A 19813-nucleotide genomic window follows, 5' to 3' on the forward strand; every position below is an offset into this window, starting at 1 on the left:
TTCTGTGGTTGGTGGCACAGTCATCCATTCTGTCTCACTAGTCAAAAATGTGCATGTCTCCCTGAGTTCCTAGATCTCCTGCATCTAACTGATCCCCAAGTATCAGCCTCTCTTCTCCAATTCCCCTGCCCTGTTCAGGACATCACTAAATTTCTCCCGGATACAAGAAATACCCCATTGTTAACTGGTCTCATCACCTTCAATCCTATACACCTTTCCCCCCACAACACCCGCCCACACTGCTGACGAGACCTGTTATGACTTGAGTCTCTCATACCACATGTGTGTCCACAAATTCCAACACCAGGGTATGACTAAATACACTGTAGCTCTGTTTAAATTTTGACTTCTCAAGTTATTTGTGCAACCCTGGGCATACTGAAATTTATAGAGAAAAGGATAAGAGTGAGGGTTTTAAATGATGTGCTAGACTTATTAACATATAATAAATGATCCAGAAGCACCTCTACATGAGCTTTGCCCCCTCCAACAGATGGTGCTAATAGTCATTTTAGTCTAACTCCTCTATGTTCTTTAGTTTACAGTGTGTAAATGCTTGATTTTAAGGCGTTTTAGACTATTAATCACCCCATCATGACTGTTAAGTACAAACCCAATGAGAATGTTAAGAGTTCTAGTAAGAAAAGATGTATCATTAGGATTGGAAAAAAACCCAGAGATCATTTTAAAAGTGAAAGTGTCAAGAAAAGGACAAATGTGGTACATGCCACACGGGATAGATTGACAGCAGGAACAGTTCTGAAGGATAAAAAGTAAATCACAGAGAGTTTGAAGAGAAGGAACAAAGAAGTCCAACATCACTGACGTTTCCTGTTTTCACCCAAAAATGTGTACATATTGGAGGCTCATACTGTCTACTTTGGACTCATCAGAATTGGGTTCAGAACAACCTTCTGGAACCTAATCTATTAATAAGTAAAACAGCTCCTAAACTCCAGCAGAAATAGCCATCCCAATGCAAGCAAATGGTATTTAGAAGCAATTAACACTGGTGCCATTGCCAATGATTTTTTTTTAAAAGATTTATTTATTATTTATTTTTGGCTGCATTGGGTCTTAGTTGTGGCACACGGGGTCTTTCGTTGCTGCACACGGGGTCTTTCGCTGCGGCACATGAGCTTCTCTCTAGTTGTGGCACGAAGGCTCCAGGGCATGTGGGCTCTGTAGTTTGTGGCATGCAGGCTCTCTAGTTGAGGTGTGCGGGCTCAGTAGCTGTGGTGTGTGGGCTTAGTTGCCCCGCAGCATGTGGGATCTTAGTTCCCTAACCAGGGATGGAACCCGCATCCCCTGCATTGGAAGGTGGATTCTTGACCACTGGACTACCAGGGAAGTCCCATCATTGCCAATGATTAATTCTAGATTATGGAATGTTCATGGGGGTTTGCAATATCATTAGAAATATCACCCATGTTATCAGTTTTTCCCAGTAGCTGTGGCAGTACACAGGATAAAGGGTGTTTTAAACAAAATTGCCAAATAACATTAACTGGGTTTTATAAAGAACAGATAATTAGACACAGTTCAATTTTAGAAGACTAAATTAGGCATCTACGACCTTGATACCTCAAATAAGAAGAAAATATGATTTTTTAAAAAGCCAAGTAGCAAGAAAAGAGGAAGCAATTTGTCTACTAGGGACTTGAGAATCAGACTCCCACCCAAAAGACTGCTCTGCCAACATGGTCAACGGTGTAGATGGTTGGGATGGGACAGAAAAAGGGAGATCTCAGATGAGACACAGGGGGCTAGGGTAGTCTCACCTTCCCGCCTAACTCACCAAGATGCCACAGAAAACTCTAGCTCTTGGTCCCCCAGTTTGAAACTCCAGGCAGCTCTGTGGACATAAAGTTAGTAAGAATTGCTGACATTGCTTAATTTGAAGTGAACCAGTATATGCCTCCATGGAGCCAACTGGAGAGACTGTGAACAATGGAGGCTCACAAGTGTGGAGAGATGTATCAAGGATTCCCTCTTCCCCTACCCACATCCTTAATACTTCAGCAGTTCCCCAGCCCATGTCTTATACTTAAGAGACAGGCTGGGACCTGGGACCCTTTGCTGCAGTGCTTTCACCTGGACAAACACGTCTCCTAGAGCAACAGAAGACAAAGAAACTATAAGGGACTAAAAATAACTGCGTGCATGCCCCCTCGGGGCAAATTATGAACAACAAGATACAAAAAGACCAAAAACCCAACTGCCACTTCTGAGGTGTTGGGAGCAAAGCAGGGTACTGAGCATGCACCCTCCACACAGCACCACCAAGGGGGTGGGGCTGACCACCCAAGTCACCCCTCCGACCCAACCCAGGGGTCTGCCCCTACCCTCACCCCATTTAAGGCACCAGCTTGCCCCCCCACCTCAGAGACAGAGCAAGGGCACCTGTTATTTGCTCCCATGTGCTACAGCACGAGTCCCAGTAAAGCCTTGCCTGAATTTCTCATCTGGCCTCGTATCAATTTCTATTGATTAAAGAGTCCAAGAACCCAGCTGGGTAACACTCATACCCTTAATTATCTCTTCTCTGTAAGGAGGAATAGCCAGCAGTTACCACACCTGGTGTCAAAATCAGGAAAACAAACTACCAGACAACCTGATGCTGTTTCCTGGTGAAAGTGGGTGATGTATCCTAGATTCTGGGCTACACTTTAGTAACCTGCACAGAAGGCAAGTCTGAAATGGTGAAAATAATCCTCTACCATGAACTACTTTATAGAATTTTTTTTTCTTTTTTTGCTTCTCCTAAAAAGTTCAAAGTGCCCATTTATGAGATACAATATCCCTGGGAAGAAGGCAGGAGAGAACTATGTCTGCATTTACAAAAGACAGCTTGACACTGAATGGTTAGTTTAAACTGACGCTTTAAAATAGTTAGTTTTATATTATTTGAATGTTACCTCAATTCGAAAAAAAATAAAAGGTAAATCCTTCAAGGGGGAAAAAAGACAACCTTAAGGACACAGAAAATAAAGCTGTTCAACAAAGACAAAAACACATCCGTGAAAAGCTGGGCCAATGGGGCTGGCCCTTGAGTATCAGGCCTTTAAGCTCTTTCCACTAGAACAGTGAGTGGTTTTCTGTTCTCTTTCTCTTGTTTTACGCAGTAGAAACCTTTCATTAAATAAAGCCTTACTGATTTTTGATATGCCCACATAAAAAGAAAAGCTGAGTCACCCTGGTTGAAGAGACTGCAGACCCTACAAGTGCCAAAAAGACAGTCTGTCCCTTTCTATCATCCTTCCTGACTCCCTCCCTCCCTTCATCAGACGTTTACTGAGCACCTACTCTGTCTCTCCCAGGCACTGTTCCAGGACCTGAGGGAAACACAGATGAGGTCCTTGCTCGCAGGAACTTGACATTGTCATGAAAAGAGAAAGACAATAAAAAAGCAAACAAATGTATATGAAGTTCAGTTAGCAGTAACTGCTATGGAGAAACTTAAAACAGGGAAGTGGAGAACAAGTGACTAAGCAGGGGAGCGGGGGTGTGGGGGGTGCTCGGGGAAGGCGTCTGAGGTCACTTGTGAGCGGAGAACCGAAAGATAAGGAGTCGGCCATGCAAAGTGCCCCAGGGAGAGCGTGGCGGGCAGAGTGACTGGAAGAGGCCCTGAGATGGGAAGGAGCTTGGTGTGCGCGAGGGACTGGAAGATGAGCGTGGCTGCCGTGCAGAGGCTAAGGGAGGGGGAGAGTAGTATGAAGCATGATGTGAAAACTGTTCCTCTACTGTTGCTCTCCTGTTCTCCATTCTCCACTGGCAGCCAGGAAGAACTGCACTCAGCGTGGATCAGATGGCATCTTATTCCTCTTTAAAACCCCGAATGGCTGCTCGTTACACCTAAACTCCTGACCCGACCAACAGAGCCCTCCGTGACGCACCCCTGCCGCCCCCTTGAACCACTGTCTCCATGCCCGCTCATTCTAGCCACGCTGCCCCGTTTGATGAGCTCTGGGCAGCACAAGACCAGGCTGGCTTCGGGTCTTCTGCTCCGGCTGCTCTTTACCCGAACAGCTGGCTCCGTTCCATCACCCAGATCCGGTATCTGTGCCCCGCCAGTCGAAAGCCACCGTCCTTCTGTCACTCAGGATCCAATCCTTGGACTCCAATCTGAAGTAGCCATCCAGTCTTTCTTCAAGACAGCCTATTCAGATTCTCTGCGCAGCGCTAGTCACTATCTGACATTTTCTTGCTTGCGTGTGGACAGACTCCTCCAACTAGAATATAAGCTCCATGAAACCAGCGTCCTTCCTGATCTTGCTTATTGAATCCCCAGGACTCAGAACAGTGTCTGACCTTTAGTAAGTGCTCATTAAGTATCTGGTTCTAGATTGTATTGTTTTTAGTCACAGCCAATTCGAATAATGCCTGCTGACAACAGTGATGACAAGGCCATCTCTACTAACTCTATCAACTGTATCTACTAACTGAAAGAATAAAATGGAACACTCTGGTTATTTCCTTTGGCTTTCCAACTCAAAGACTAGTGAATAGCAAGGAAGAAAAAGAATCATGAGTATGCCATGAGGAACTTCAGTATATCAAAGACTTTTTATTTCTTAACTGAAGAAGCATGTAAACTATATTTTAAGAAAGATTCATGCTTTTCTAGCCGGTAGCCAACATAGTGCCAGAATTCATGCAGGTTTGTACAACAACGTTGGCAAACAATACATAAAAAATGATTTCTTCTTGGATGCTCATGGAATGTCACATTTTATCCAAGACATACAAATGGCCCTCTACAAGCACTACATGAAAAGTTCTACCTATGTCAAGGAGGGAGAGAAGTTCCCATCCTTCCTTGAATAAACTTGCTAATAATCTCTGATCTCAAAAGCCAAGTCTAATCTTGGACCCGCTGTCTACAGTTAGCCGCAAAAATGGAAATGTTTAAACTAAAAAAAATTGTTTTTTATACATCCTTATTCATGGCATTGATTTATTTCCACTGTTTCTAACACAGTAGGAATCTGTCAATTATTTCCTACTGAAATACTCTGACAACTTCAAACTATGTTGCCTAATGGAAGCCCAGTTGCAAAAACAATCTAAATTGGTGCAAGGAGTTATAACCTTAAAAAGGAATTGTTACCAGAAACTGCATTCAAGAAAAGACTTAGTTCACCTTAACAGTAGGTGGTTAAATGTTAATATCAAAATAATTTCTGAGCTGATTTTTTTTTTAAGTAGATAATTAGGGAAAGAACTGAAATGATTCCTTCGTATAAACAAACTGTAGGGCTTCCCTGGTGGCGCAGTGGTTGAGAGTCCGCCTGCCGATGTAGGGGATACGGGTTCGTGCCCTGGTCCGGGAGGATCCCACATGCCGCGGAGCGGCTGGGCCCGTGAGCCATGGCTGCTGAGCCTGTGCGTCCAGAGCCTGTGCTCCGCAGCGGGAGAGGCCACAACAGTGAGAGGCCCGCGTACCGCAAAAAAAAAAAAAAAAAAAAAAAAAAAACCCTGTACACTGAAAAATTATAAAAGTTTTTAAAAAAAAAAAAAAAAAAAAACACACTGTAACCCGAAAGATTATATAAGCTTTTAGTTTGGTACCTAAAATGTTTCTTTTTATAGAAGAAAATGTTGGTTTTAAGTGCTGCTTAGATTCTCACAAGAGATAGTTTAAACACATAAAGAAGCTGAATTATAATACCTATACTACTTAATCACCCACCTACTCACAAATGGATTCTGTACTAAAATTCCTTTCTGGTCCACAGCGGGTCACAGCAAATAGACAGGGAAGTCTCAATTCTTTGGTGGAAAAGGATGTGGAGGAAGAGATAGTACCTTTCATATCATCTCTGGTGACAGGGAACAACCCAGGAGCCCACCTGCAGTAACAGGGAAGCCCAGTGTCCTCAGTAGCAACAGGGAGGGGAGCCCTGACAGCAAACTGGGGCTCCCATCCTCATGTAAAGGATCTCCCACACCCGTGCCTGTTTTGGAGTATCCCCCACATCTGTGGTGGGACCTAGGGAGTTACAGACTGCAAACACACACAGTGTGAAATCTGACTGGATGATGATTCTGACAGAGAAAAGTTTTAAAATCACTTACTGAATAATTAGATCATTAAAAGTCAGATCAAACTGCACTGGAAGCAAGACTGTGAAGTGTTGTAACTGTTATAAAAGGGGATGAACCCTAAAACTGGTTTCATGAAAGATACTTGGAAAGTGTTAAATGAAAATTTCATTTCATATTGCTAACTAATATATTAAGATATACAGGCGCTGCAAAAGTTATTAAAACTATCATGTGACAATTCCACCCAATTTCACTACAAGTTGTTTTAATTCTTCTACATCTTTCATCCCTTCAGATCAGAAACCTCAGGGACTCACCTAGACCTTCCAGATGAGTTGGTCCGATGTTTTCCATTTCCTATAAAGTCAGGAGAGCCTCCATGTAGAATGGCAGCTGTTCTGTGTCCTCCTGGGTCTTTCCTAGAGGTATGATCTTGGTTTGACAAACTAGCTATTTCTAAACGTTCCTTAAAAAAAGAAAAGTAAAACCTACTTTAGATATGTTATAAGTGGAAGACAATCCTGGTACATAAGTATAAATATGTAGAGAATGCAACTCTTATTTAAGCTGAATGTTTTCAAGTGTAATAAAGTTGAACTCAACTTTTAAAAGTTTAATGTCCAAATATGTACTGGTTCAAGAACTGAAGGCCAGGTTACCGTTTCAAGAGAATGTGAGTTTTATAAACGAAAATGTTTAGAATCGTGGAATATACATGAAAAGTTAGGGAGAAGAGCAAGAGATGAACAGAAGGAGGCATTCAAAGAGAGAGCAGATTCAATATCCTATAATAAACCATAATGGAAAAGAAAAAAAATGTTCTAGTACCGTTTGCTGAAAAGGCTATCCTTTCTCCAGAATTATCTTTGTACCTTAGTCAAAAAATCAGTTATATATACATGGGGTGGAGGGGGTCTATGTTTGCATTATGTCTTCTGTCTATTGACAGAATTAGTATTGTTCTGTTATCTATCTTGACTCCAATATTAAACTATTTTGAACACTGTAAAAAACAAACAAACAAGGAGAGAGCAGAGTGAGTGACAGGAAGGCAGATCAGATGTAAGATAGGAGAGTTGGTGGGAACAGTAACATCACCTTAAATTTGTATACAGCTTTGTACGTTCACAAAGGGCAGTACATTTATCTGTGGGAATAATTACATAAGACAGAAAGGAAGGCATTATCTGTGCCGTCTTAAGGGGTGAGGAAAATGAGCCTCGGAGAGTGTCATCTGTCAAGGTCGCAGAGCCAGGCAGTAAAAAAGCCAAAGCTTTCAGCCAGGTGCTGCTTACCTGCACATCAGTGCCTCCACCCACTGCACCTCATTGCTTCCCTTAAGTTTAATGCCATATTTCTCTAAAAGAGAATGAGCAAAATTGTCTCTGGATTTCTCCAAACATGTGTAGCTGGTTTTTGATTGAGTTGGACTCAGGAAAAATATAGGAAAAAGGACTTTATCCTTTTCCACCCCTGCTTTTTAAACCAGCTCTGTTGAATCCTTCTTTTCCATCACTGAATGAAATCTCAGGGAAATCCATGTGGTTTCCATTCACTCTTCTGTATGAACAAATCGTTTTGTTTTCCAAGTATTAATAATTCCAGTCTGGTTTGATTATCAAAACTTCAATCTCCTCTGTCCTTCAACTCTTTTGATAAACTACTATAGTCATGTAAGCCAAAGACATCTACAGATAACATACAACTCTACGTTTTGTTACTTATTTGGAGAATCTAAAATATATAATGAATGATATTTGGGGGACTTTTTAGTGCTTCATTTTAAGCTTTACTACTGATACTAACAAAGGACGGGAAAAAGAATAATGAAGGAAAAAGAATAATGAAGGAAAAAGAATAATGAAGAATGAAGGACAGGGGTCCTGACTTCTCAGATATTCAAACATTATAAAGATACAATAATTCAAATACCATCAATGGAAATAAAAAGATTTTATGTTTAGCAAAATGTAAACTATTTGAGTATGGCAGAATTGCTAGAGTACCTGCTTAGCCATTTCTTTCCTTTTTTTCTCTTCTTTTATCTCTTCTTTCCTTCTCTGAATCTCATGAAGGATTTCACGTTGCTGAAATAAATCATACTGCCATCAGATGCTGATCTCTGAAACCCATACAACATACGAATTCTGAAATCACAAAAAATCTTTTGAATTTCAGTAATTCAAGCTCTCATCTCCTAAGAGATCTGAATATCTAGAACCTTAGTACAAACTGTAGTTACGTCAGTTTTATTAGAGTTCTTAGGCAATAGGCTTCCCACTTAAATGGGCGTGAAGACTGTGGGGAGGGACACGTACTCCCCATTTCTATGTGGACGGACTTTTTTTGGAAGCACGGAGTCCTAACCACTGGACCGCCAGGGGATTCCCAATGTGGAGGAACTTTAACTGCAGCAACACCATGGGCCGCTCACTGCTCCCCACACTTGACTGAGACCCTCCTCTTTGATACCTGCCTGTCTGCAGAGAACGTGCACTTGCGCCTACTGTCGGCCAGGCTGCTGGGTGGAGGTGGGCTGAGCTGGGTGCACACCCACAAGCCACAGACCTTCAGGTGCATTCCCCAATCAGTTTTCTCAGTATTAAAAGTGGCATTTTGATCTCTATCCACTTGACTCATGTAGCTATTACTCAAATGATTCTGAATTTTAGGTAGAGAAAAATAGTGTTTTTTATGAGCTGCCTAAAATTCCAGGTTATAAATATCAAAACCATTGAGAAACTCACCCAAAACTATTACAGCAATAATATAAAGCATACCCAAAACTTACAGCTAGTTATTATAGCAGGACACCAAAACAAGTCTGTTAAATATCTTTATCTTCTAGTAAAAATGTGTCTGCCTAAGAACAATGACAACAATAAGGAACTTTAAACCCTAAATGGTAACTAGGCTATGCAATTAAACAGGAGATAAGCAGTAACAAAATGAATGGAACCGGGATTTCCCTGGTGGTACAGTGGTTAAGACTCCGTGCTCCCAGTGCAGGGGGCCCAGGTTTGATCCCTAGTCAGGGAACTAGATCCCGCATGCTGCAACCAGAAAAAAACAAACAAACAAAAAAATCCCTCATGCCACAACTAAGACCTGGCACAGCCAAATAAATAAATATTGAGAAAAAAATGAACGGAGCTCACAAAGACAGTGTTAACATAAGTAAAGGATGAACAAAATGAAGCAGGGAAAAAGAACCAGGAATAAGAACCTAAGAAAAGCAGGAAAAACAAAACCCTACAAGTAATTGCAACACCTAAGGGAAAAAAACTAAAAAGCCTCACTGAGAGATAAAAATAAATGGAAAAACATTCCTGGATAGGAAGTCTGAATACTGTCATAATGTTAATTCTTCCTAAATGAATACATAAGTTTAGTGCAATTTTACTCAAAATCCCACAGGCTTTGTTTTGTTTTGATTTTGAGAAAGCAATCGTATAACTTATCTGTGAGAATAGCCAATAGAAAAAAAAAAAAAGAATGAAGGATGAAGGGACAGGGGTCCTGACTTAGACAGTCAAACGTTATAAAGATACAATAACTCAAAGAGTGCTGTAGAGACTCAAGAAAAAAACACGAATTGAACAAAAGAGACAATTCACAAGTAGAACTTAGTATAAATGAGTAGGTAGAATACACTTTAAAGGAATTATTACAAATCACTTAAAAATGAATGATTAAAAAAAATGAATGATTACTTAATAAATGTGTTAGGAAAATGACTGGGAAAAAAAAAAAAGAAAAACTCAGACCCTCATTTTTACAACCCACACCAAAATAAGTTCTAGATAAGTTTATTAAGAGACTAAATAGAAGGAAAAAAAACCTTAAAAATCAGGAAGGAAATTTAGATACATGTATTAACTCTGATTAAAGCATTTTTAAAATAACACAGCAGTATACATCCGTACGCAAATTAAGAAAAAGTAAAAATGGTTAATGAACAAAAAAAACGTTCAGTCTCTGGCTTTGGCTACTCATTTGGGCATGAGATACTTGTCCCACAGAGGGAAGAAGATAATAGCCTCTGAACTCCTGCACAGCTTTACAAGCACAGAAAGAGCACCAGAAGTTTGGTCAAGCCAACTTCCTTTTTCTTTTATTTAAAAACCTGGACTAAGCGTTCTAGGGGTAGCATTGATATCTGTTGGGAGGGAATCACTCATAGTATTTATTTCTTGGTTACTCTTAGGGCCTTCTTTCACATGAATCCATGGTTCTTGGATCAAATGCCGAGCAAAACTTAAAGAAATACCAGTAAGTGAGTAGGTAGAGACGGAGGAAAACCTATAGGAGCTCGCAGTCCTCCGGGCCGGACACCGCAGCGACAAGGGTCTCACCTCCTCTTCCTCTTTCCGCTTGGCCTCTAACTGCCTCCGCTGCTCCTCCTGAGCCCGCCTTTCCAGCATTTCTTCATGAAAAGACTTGGGAGGGGGCTTGTTGTGCTCGCAGAGGAATGACTGCACATGGTAAGCCAGTTCAAATATCATCACCTAAACACATGGATGGAAATCAACCACAAATGGTCAAGTGACGCAAAGCAGGGCCTCAAGGTGAGACTACAGAAAAACATGCAGGCCATCCGAGACCCACTCACAATGGTGATATTCATTTTGATGTGACACGTTCTAAATTAGGTCTAGGATGCAACCACAGGAGGAAAAAGCTTTTATAGCACTCACCTCATTGTGTTACCATCAAGAAAAATTACTATCTAGATAAATTAAAAACTTCACTTTTCTTTTGCAATCCTATTCAATTTATTATCATTTTCTGTATAATAAATCCGATAAAATGTTATTCTGTATAAATAAATCTGGTAAAATATTTAAGACTGCATAAAAGTAAAGACTACCTTCAGCTAGAAAACTGCCTACATAATGACAGTTGAGCAGAGAATAATCATGGCTAACATGAGAGCTTTCATCTATCCATACAGCATACTGAAAACATCCTACTGGGGTACAGAGGCAAACGCTTAAAGGCCTCACTCTCTCCCTACTAGTAATGGGCCAGTAGGAGGCTAATTAATACTTAGAAAGCATTTCATTTCCACTTAGGGAAGCATTCACAGTATCAGAAGGAAAAAGGCCCCCCTCTCAGACATCCTATGTGAATGTAGGAAGCCACTTTCCCCAGCCCCTAAATCATAAACCATATAGCTTGGTTGGTAAATCAACAGAGCAAGGGTTTCTGGGACCCCACACTGACCAACTATTCCAACCCCAAAGAGGTCAAGAGTGCCAAGCTCCTTCTGCAGATGAGGACCACCACTCTGAAATTTCTTTTTCCTCATTTACAATGAAGCACATTAAAAATTATTGTTTCTAAAAGGACTTAGGGTGGTAAAAAGTAACAGAATTCATTGTACACAAGAATATATAGTTTGCCTGGTGTTCACCTTTCTCTTGGGGAGAAACCACAGCTATTGCTGAGGGAAGCTGTATTTTTTATTGTACTAGAAGCTGTGGCATTCACTAGAAACACTAGTTTAGAGTCTAAGAGGCAAACTATTCTGTGAAAAGCTCTTTTAAGGAAAGCTGGTTAAAGAAGGCAGTTTCCACCACGTCAAAGAGAAACCATTTCTACACCAGAAAGGAGCCAGGAGCCAAGCAGTGGAGGGATTTTCTTTTGCTAATCTATTTAATTTACTAGCATTTTCTGTATAAATCTGATAAAACATACAAGACTGGATGTAAATAAGAGCTAGTCTCCAAACTGGCTCTTGTCCCCCTCTCCCCCAAATCTACACAGTCCATCGTCTTGCTTCTCTCAGCCTCTGCTCACATGTCACCTGGTGGGGCCTCTCCTGACCTTATTTACAACAGCCGCTCTGCCTCATCTCGCAGTACGCATCTGTATCAGTCAGGGTTCTCCCAAGAGACAGAACCAAATAGAAGGGGTATGTGTCCACATATATATATATATAGTATAGTATCTGCACATAACCTATGTGCATCCTCCCACAGTATACTTTAAATCATCTCTAGATTACTTACAATACCTAATAGAACGAAAATACTATGTAAATAGTTGTAAATACTATGTAAATGCTATGTAAATAGTTGTCGGCATGCAGCAAATTCAAGTTCTGCTTTTTGGAACTTCCTGGATTGTTTTTCTGAATATTTTCCATCTATGGTTGCCTGAATACACGGATGTAGTACCCACAGATACGGAGAGCCGACTGTGTATGGAGAGAGAGAGAGAGAGAAAGAGAGAGAGAGAGAGGGAGAGAGAGATCTATTTTAAGGGACTGGCACACATGATTGTGGGAATGGCAAAGGAGGGAAGGAAGGAGGGAGAGGGAAAAATTGATTGAGATTGATTTTAAGGAATTGGTTCACATGATTACAGACGCTGGTAAGTCCAAATTCTGCAGAGTACGCCAGCAGGCTGGTGACCCAGGGCAGAGTTGATGTTGCAGTTCAAGTCCCAAGGGCATCTCCTGGCAATTCCTTCTTCCAGGGAAGCCAGTCTTCTTCTTTTAATGCCCTCAACTGACTGGGTGAGGCCACCCCACCTTATGGCGAGTAAGCTGCTTAACCCAAAGTATACTGATTTAAATGTTAATTTCATCTAAAAAATACCTTCACAGAAACATATAGAATAATGTTTGGCCAAATATCCAGGTACCATGGCCTAGCCAACAGACACATAAAATTAACCATCACAACTTCTATTAGAATGGATAAAATAGAAAACTGACAACATCAAATGCTGACACGGATGTGGAGAAACTGGATCACTCACATATTGCTGACAGTAATGTAAAGTGGTCAGCTAATCTGGAAAATTTGGGCAGTTTCTTAAAAAACTGAACACATGGTACCATACACCCACAGCTGCACTCCTGAGCATTTATTTCAGAGAAATGAACTTGTGTTCACACCAAAAGCTGTACATAAATGTTTACAGCAGCTTTATTTTTAATTAATTAACATTTATTTATTTTTGGCTGTGTTGGGTCTGCGTTTCTGTGCGAGGGCTTTCTCTAGTTGCGGCAAGCGGGGGCCACTCTTCATCGCGGTGCGCGGGCCTCTCACTGTCGCAGCCTCTCTTGTTGCGGAGCACAGGCTCCAGATGCGCAGGCTCAGTAGTTGTGGCTCACGGGCCTAGTTGCTCTGCGGCATGTGGGATCTTCCCAGACCAGGGCTTGAACCCATGTCCCCTGCATGGGCAGGCAGATTCTCAACCACTGCGCCATCAGGGAAGCCCAGCAGCTTTATTTTTAATAGCCCCAAACTGGAAATAATTCAGCTGTCTTTCACCTGGTGGATGGCTAAACAAACAGTGGTGTACCTATAAGATGGAATACTACTCAGCAATAAAAAGTAACAACTATTGATACATGTGACAGTCTGATGAGTCTCCACAGAATCATGCTGAAGTGGTGGGGGGAGGGGGAGTAAATCCCAAAGGTCACATACTGTGACTCTACTTATATAACATCCTTGAAATGAGACAATTACAGAAATGGAGAACAGATTAGTGGTTGTCAGGTATCACAGAGGGCATGGGGGTGTAAGGAGGTGGCAACATTAGGGATCTTGTGGTGATGAAACTATTCTGTATCTTGACTGTATCAATGTCAATGTCCTGGTTATGATATTACACTATAGTTTTGCAAAAATGTTACCATTGGGGCAAACTGAGTAAAGGGTACTTGGGCTCTCCTGGTATTATTTCTTACAATTGCATGTGAATCTATAATTATCTCAAAATAAAAAGTATAATTTACAATAAAGCCAAAAAAGGCAGGGGGGTGGGGGGACAACAAAAGCAGAAATAAACAAGTGGGAATACATCAAATTAAAAAGTTGCTGCACAGCAAAGGAAACCATCAACAAATGAAAAGTAACCCATAGAATAGGAGAAGATATTTGCAAATCATATATCTGATAAAGAGTCAATATTTAAATACATAAAGAACTCATACAACTCAGCAGCAAAAAAAAGAAACCAAACAATCTGGACTTCCCTGGTGGTGCAGTGGTTAAGAGTCCACCTGCCAGTGCAGGGGACACGGGTTTGATCCCTGGTCCGGGAAGATCCCACATGCCACAGAGCAACTAAGCCCGTGTGCCACAACTACTGAGCCTGCACTCTAGAGCCCACAAGCCACAACTACTGAGCCCGCATGCCACAACTATTGAGCCTGCGCTCTAGAGCCCATGAGCCACAACTACTGAAGCCCGCGTGCCTAGAGCCCACACCTCGCAATAAGAGAAGCCACCACAGTGAGAAGCCCGAGCACCGCAAAGAGTAGCCCCCACTCGCTGCGACTAGAGAAAGCCCACATGCAGCAACAAAGGCCCAGCGCAGCCAAAAAGAAACAAAAGAAACAAAACAATAAACCCCCCAAAAACTCGCAAACAATCCAATTAAAAAATGGGCAGAGGAACACAACAGACATTTTTCCAAAGAAGACATACAAATGGCCAATAGGCATATGAAAAGATACTCGACATCACTAATCATCAGGGAAATGCAAATCAAAACCACAATGTGTCATCACCTCACACCTGTTAAAATGGCTATCATCAAAAAGACAGCAAATAACAAGTGTTGGCGAGGATGTGGAGAAAAGGGAACCCAGGTACACTCTTGGTGAGAATGTAAATTGGTGCAGCCACTATGTAAAACAGTATGTAGGTTCCTCAAAAACTTAGAAATACCATATGATCCAGCAATCCCACTTAAGTATATATTTAAAGGAAATGAAAACAAAGGATCTTGAAGAGATATCTGTACTCCCATGTTACTGCAGCATTATTCACGATAGCCAAGCTAGGGAAACAACCTAAGTGTCAATGAATAAGTGAATAAAGAAGATGTGATACACACACACACCAGAATATTGTTGAGCCATGAAAAAGGACATCCTCCTGTTTGCAAGACACAGATGGACCTTGAGGCATTATGTTAAGTGAAACAAGTCAGACAAAGACAAATACTGCATGATATCACTTACAGGTGGAATATAAAAAAGCTGAACTCACAGAAACAAAGACTAAAAGTGCTGTTGTTTTAAGCTGCTACATTTTAGGAAAATTTGTTAGATGGTAATAGATAACTGAATTCGGACAGAACCGAATACTGAACACTTCCTTACTTGAACTTATAAACAAAGTAAAGTATTTACACATAATTATTAGTTTTTCAAAGTAGAACAGCTTTGGGGTATTTGTTGTCTGCATGGCCTAGGAGCCAGAGGTAGTAACTAGAGTGTTAGGGACCCCTAACTTTCAATTTTGGCTCAAGTTCCAAGAAAACATGTACTCTTAAGATATAATTTGGTGGTTTGATATTTTGGTTTTTCTACCTGTAAGACAGCATTGACATACATTAATTCATTTGTTAAATTTAAAAAGTATTAAACTAATATAAATAGAATAAAATATAATAACTTAAACAAAAAAGAAACAGAGACTAGAATGGTGGTTACCAGGGGCCGGGGGCGAGGGGGTGGGAGAAAAGGGGAGATATGTTGGTCAAAGAGTACAAACCTCCAGTTGTAAGATAAATAAATTCTGGGTATCTAATGTACAGCATAGTGATTATACTTAATAACACTGCATTGTAAAAATAAAATAAAATACAGCAAAAAATTTTTCAAAAAAATCACAAATCATGAATCCAAGAAACCAGTGGATTCTGTAGCTGAATTTTCAATATAACTCCATATTATTTTTCAGCTAGACATTAGACTAGACTAGAAATGACTTAAACTAGAAAGAACTTTGGAATAATTCCCAAGGCCTATTTTTTTGTCCAGACTGTGCTACAATCACTTTCTTTCTTTCTTTTTTTTAACACCTTTATTGGAGTATAATTGCTTTACAATGGTGTGTTAGTTTCTGCTTTATAACAAAGTAAATCAGTTATACATATACATAAATCCCCATATCTCCTCCCTCTTGGGTCTACCCCCCACCCTCCCTATCCCACCCCTTTAGGTGGTCACAAAGCATCGAGCTGATCTCCCTGTGCTATGCGGCTGCTTCCCACTAGCTATCTATTTTACATTTGGTAGTGTATATATGTCCACGCCACTCTCTCACTTTGTCCCAGATTACCCTTCCCCCTCCCCGTGTCCTCAAGTCCATTCTCTACGTCTGTGTCTTTATTCCTGTCCGGCCCCTAGGCTGTTCAGAACCTGTTTTTTGTTTTTAAATTCCATATATATGTGTTAGCATATGGTGTTTGTTTTTCTCTTTCTGACTTACTTCACTCTGTATGCAGACTCTAGGTCCATCCACCTCACTACAAATAATTCAATTTCGTTTCTTTTTATGACTCAGTAATATTCCATTGTATATATGTGCCACATCTTCTTTATCCATTCATCTGTCCATGGACACTTAGGTTGCTTCCATGTCCTGGCTATTGTAAATAGAGCTGCAATGAACATTGTGGTACATGACTCTTTTTGAATTATGGTTTTCTCAGGGTATATGCCCAGTAGTGGGATTGCTGGGTCGTATGGTAGTTCTATGTTTAGTTTTTTAAGGAACCTCCATACTGTTCTCCATAGTGGCTGTATCAATTTACATTGCCAACAACAGTGCAAGAGAGTTCCCTTTTCTCCACACCCTCTCCAGCATTTACTGTTTCTAGATTTTTTGATGATGGCCATTCTGACTAGTGTGAGGTGATACCTCATTGTGGTTTTGATTTGCATTTCTCTAATGATAAGTCATGTTGAGCATCCTTCCATTTGTTTGTTGGCAGTCTGTATATCTTCTTTGGAGAAATGTCTATTCAGGTCTTCTGCCCATTTTTGGGTTGGGTTGTTTGGTTTTTTGATATTGAGCTGCATGAGCTGCTTGTAAATTTTGGAGATTAGTCCTTTGTCAGTGGCTTCATTTGCAAGTATTTTCTCCTATTCTGAGGGTTGTCTTTTCATCTTGTTTATGGTTTCCTTTGCTGTGCAAAAGCTTTTAAGTTTCATTAGGTCCCATTTGTTTATTTTTGTTTTTATTTCCATTTCTCTAGGAGGTGGGTCAAAAAGGTGCTTGCTGTGATTTATGTCATAGAGTGTTCTGCCTATGTGTTCCTCTAAGAGTTTTATAGTATCTGGCCTTACATTTAGGTCTTTAATCCATTCTGAGCTTATTTTTGTATATGGGGTTAGGGAGTGTTCTAATTTCATTCTTTTACATGTAGCTGTCCAGTTTTCCCAGCACCACTTATTGAAGAGGCTGTCTTTTCTCCATTGTATATTCTTGTCTCCTTTATCAGAAATAAGGTGACCATATGTGCATGGGTTTATCTCTGGGCTTTCTATCCTGTTTCATTGATCTATATTTCTGTTTTTGTGCCAGTACCATACTGTCTTGATTACTGTAGCTTTTTAGTAGAGTCTGAAGTCCGGGAGCCTGATTCCTCCAGCTATTTCATCATTAGTATATAGGAACGCAAGAGATTTCTGTGCATTAATTTTGTATCCTGCTACTCTACCAAATTCATTGACTAGCTCTAGTAGTTTTCTGGTAGCATCTTCAGGATTCTCTATGTATAGTATCATGTCATCTGCAAACAGCAACAGCTTTACTTCTTTTCTGATTTGTATTCCTTTTATTTCTTTTTCTTCTCTGACTGCTGTGGCTAAAACCTCCAAAACTATGTTGAATAATAATGGTGAGAATGGACAACCTTGTCTTGTTCCTGATCTTAGAGGAAATGGTTTCAGTTTTTCATACAATCACTTTTTTTTTTTAATTTTAGAATTTTATTTATTTTTTTATACAGCAGGTTCTTATTAGCTATCCATTTTATACATATTAGTGTATACATGTCAATCCCAATCTCCCAATTCATCACACCACCCCCACCCCCTGCCACTTTCCCCACTTGGTGTCCATACGTTTGTTTTCTATATCTGTGTCTCCCTTTCTGCCCTGCAAACCGTTTCATCTGTACCATTTTTCTAGGTTCCACATATATGCATTAATATACAACATTTGTTTTTCTCTTTCTGACTTACTTCACCCTGTATGACAGTCTCTAGATCCATCCACATCTCTACAAATGATCCAATTTTGTTCCTTTTTATGGCTGAGTAATATTCCATTGTATATATGTACCACATCTTCTTTATCCATTTGTCTGTCGATGGGCATTTAGGTTGCTTCCATGACCTGGCTACCATACAGTCACTTTCTATACTACAACAATCACTGAAGTTCTTGGAAACGCAACTTAGATGGCTGTGACTCAATGTGTTATAGAATGCAAGTAAAAAACTGTCCAGGCACTTTCCTAGAGGCCCAGCATAGACATGGAGGCTTAGGGTTAGCCCTTACTTAGCTCTTCTCCATTTTTATAGGATGGGATAGTTAAGCATGAGCTACCTAGGCAAAAACACTGAGTGATCTTATTCAAAAGTGAGGAAATAGATTATATTTAAGAGATAATAATACTCTCCGTAATTATACACACAGAGTTAATACACACAGTAATACTCTGCCCTAAGAAGTCACCTAGCGTAGCCCTCCAGAGAGAGTTCTGCCACCCAAGGGGGAGCTCATGTAGACTGTGATGTCACAGAATTAAAAAAGACTCAGTACTGAACTAGGTGTAAATGCTCAGGTATAAAAGGGACATTGATGGAGGAGAGTGTATTGTTAATTGTTGAGAAGGAAAACAGTCTTTCTGATATGAAAATTGGAGAGGTGGCAAAGTTTGGTGACATATCACTTGTCTGCAAACATTTTCCAGCATAAAGGTTGAAGTCAAGATGAGGTCATGATGTCAGGTCCAAAGTGTGCAAAAAGAATGCCCACGTTCATATAAAGTGCTTCCAGAAGAATTCTTAACCAACAGTACTATCTATATATACTCTACAATTTGTAATTCATAAATACCATTAATTAAAAAAATACGAACAGCAATGTTCCCCTTTGTAGATACCAATAAAACCCAAAACATCCTAGTGAAATTTAGATTTGAGGTGCAACGGGAAAGCCTTTAACCCAAAGAAAAGGCCAGAAGGCAAACACTGTTGAATATGACGAGATTTTTACCATCCTCTCATAATTCCAGTTTAACAAATCATACCTCGCCACAATGTTTTTTGGCCACTTCTTCTAGGCGGGACTTTAACAAATTAACAGTTTCATTTGACAGACCTTTGGCATTCATTAATGCTATTTCAGGGACTCTGGAAAAGAAAAAAACAAAAAGGAGTTACTCTAGAAAGTACAGATTATTTGCATTAATATTTGCTAAGTTCCAAGCTCGGGGCCTGGGGATTTCATAAGGGCCTCATTTGTGAATCTCTCTGTATCCCCAGCAACATTTCTTTTCATCTCAAAAGCATTTTAACTTTACCCTAGCAACTCTGTTGACACAGTACTCAGCATGGAGGCACCTGCAGCCTGTGGGGGCAGCAGTGGGCTGGCTAGTCGTCAGTGTGGGCAGTCGGGTGCCCTGATCCCCCAGAGGACCAGACATACATGATTGGGGCTCGATCAGGGGTCTCCCCAACTCCTCTGTGTGATTTCAGCTTTACAACCTGATTTAAATTTTTAGCATCAATTACTGTCTACTGTCTTTTAAAAAAATCACTCCAGCTCTGTGTGTGATTCTAGCCTAGTAACTTCACTATAAGCTCCCTTGTATGGTAACGCTCCATCCTGGCTTGCCCCTCAACGTCAGTTTACTCAGACAGCTCACCTGCCAGAGTCCAGACGCTCTGTGCTCATTAGTGCACTCCGGCATAAAGCAGGACAAGAATACTAGGTGA

At 40.5% G+C, this 19813-nt stretch overlaps 1 protein-coding gene across 3 annotated transcripts in view; it reads right to left on the reverse strand.

The window, feature by feature from the left end:
* The window catches only part of EIF2AK4 (eukaryotic translation initiation factor 2 alpha kinase 4), a 102416-nt gene that overhangs the window by 70875 nt on the left and 11728 nt on the right, over window positions 1-19813 (reverse strand). Inside the window, exons 3-7 of one of the 3 annotated variants that reach the window (XM_024732417.1) lie at window positions 19126-19228; window positions 10404-10556; window positions 8055-8135; window positions 6366-6514; window positions 1799-1855 (exon numbers count right to left, since the gene is read on the reverse strand). In XM_024732417.1, the coding sequence (XP_024588185.1) occupies window positions 1799-1855; window positions 6366-6514; window positions 8055-8135; window positions 10404-10556; window positions 19126-19228 (543 nt within the window). Of the gene's footprint in view, window positions 1-1798; window positions 1856-6365; window positions 6515-8054; window positions 8136-10403; window positions 10557-19125; window positions 19229-19813 lie in introns of those variants that run through there. The other 2 variants (XM_024732418.1, XM_024732419.1) reach the window with 2 other exon arrangements.

This window comes from Neophocaena asiaeorientalis, unplaced genomic scaffold (assembly GCF_003031525.2).
Source record: "Neophocaena asiaeorientalis asiaeorientalis breed wild unplaced genomic scaffold, Neophocaena_asiaeorientalis_V1.1 scaffold119, whole genome shotgun sequence".
In the NCBI taxonomy this organism is placed as follows: domain Eukaryota; kingdom Metazoa; phylum Chordata; class Mammalia; order Artiodactyla; family Phocoenidae; genus Neophocaena; species Neophocaena asiaeorientalis.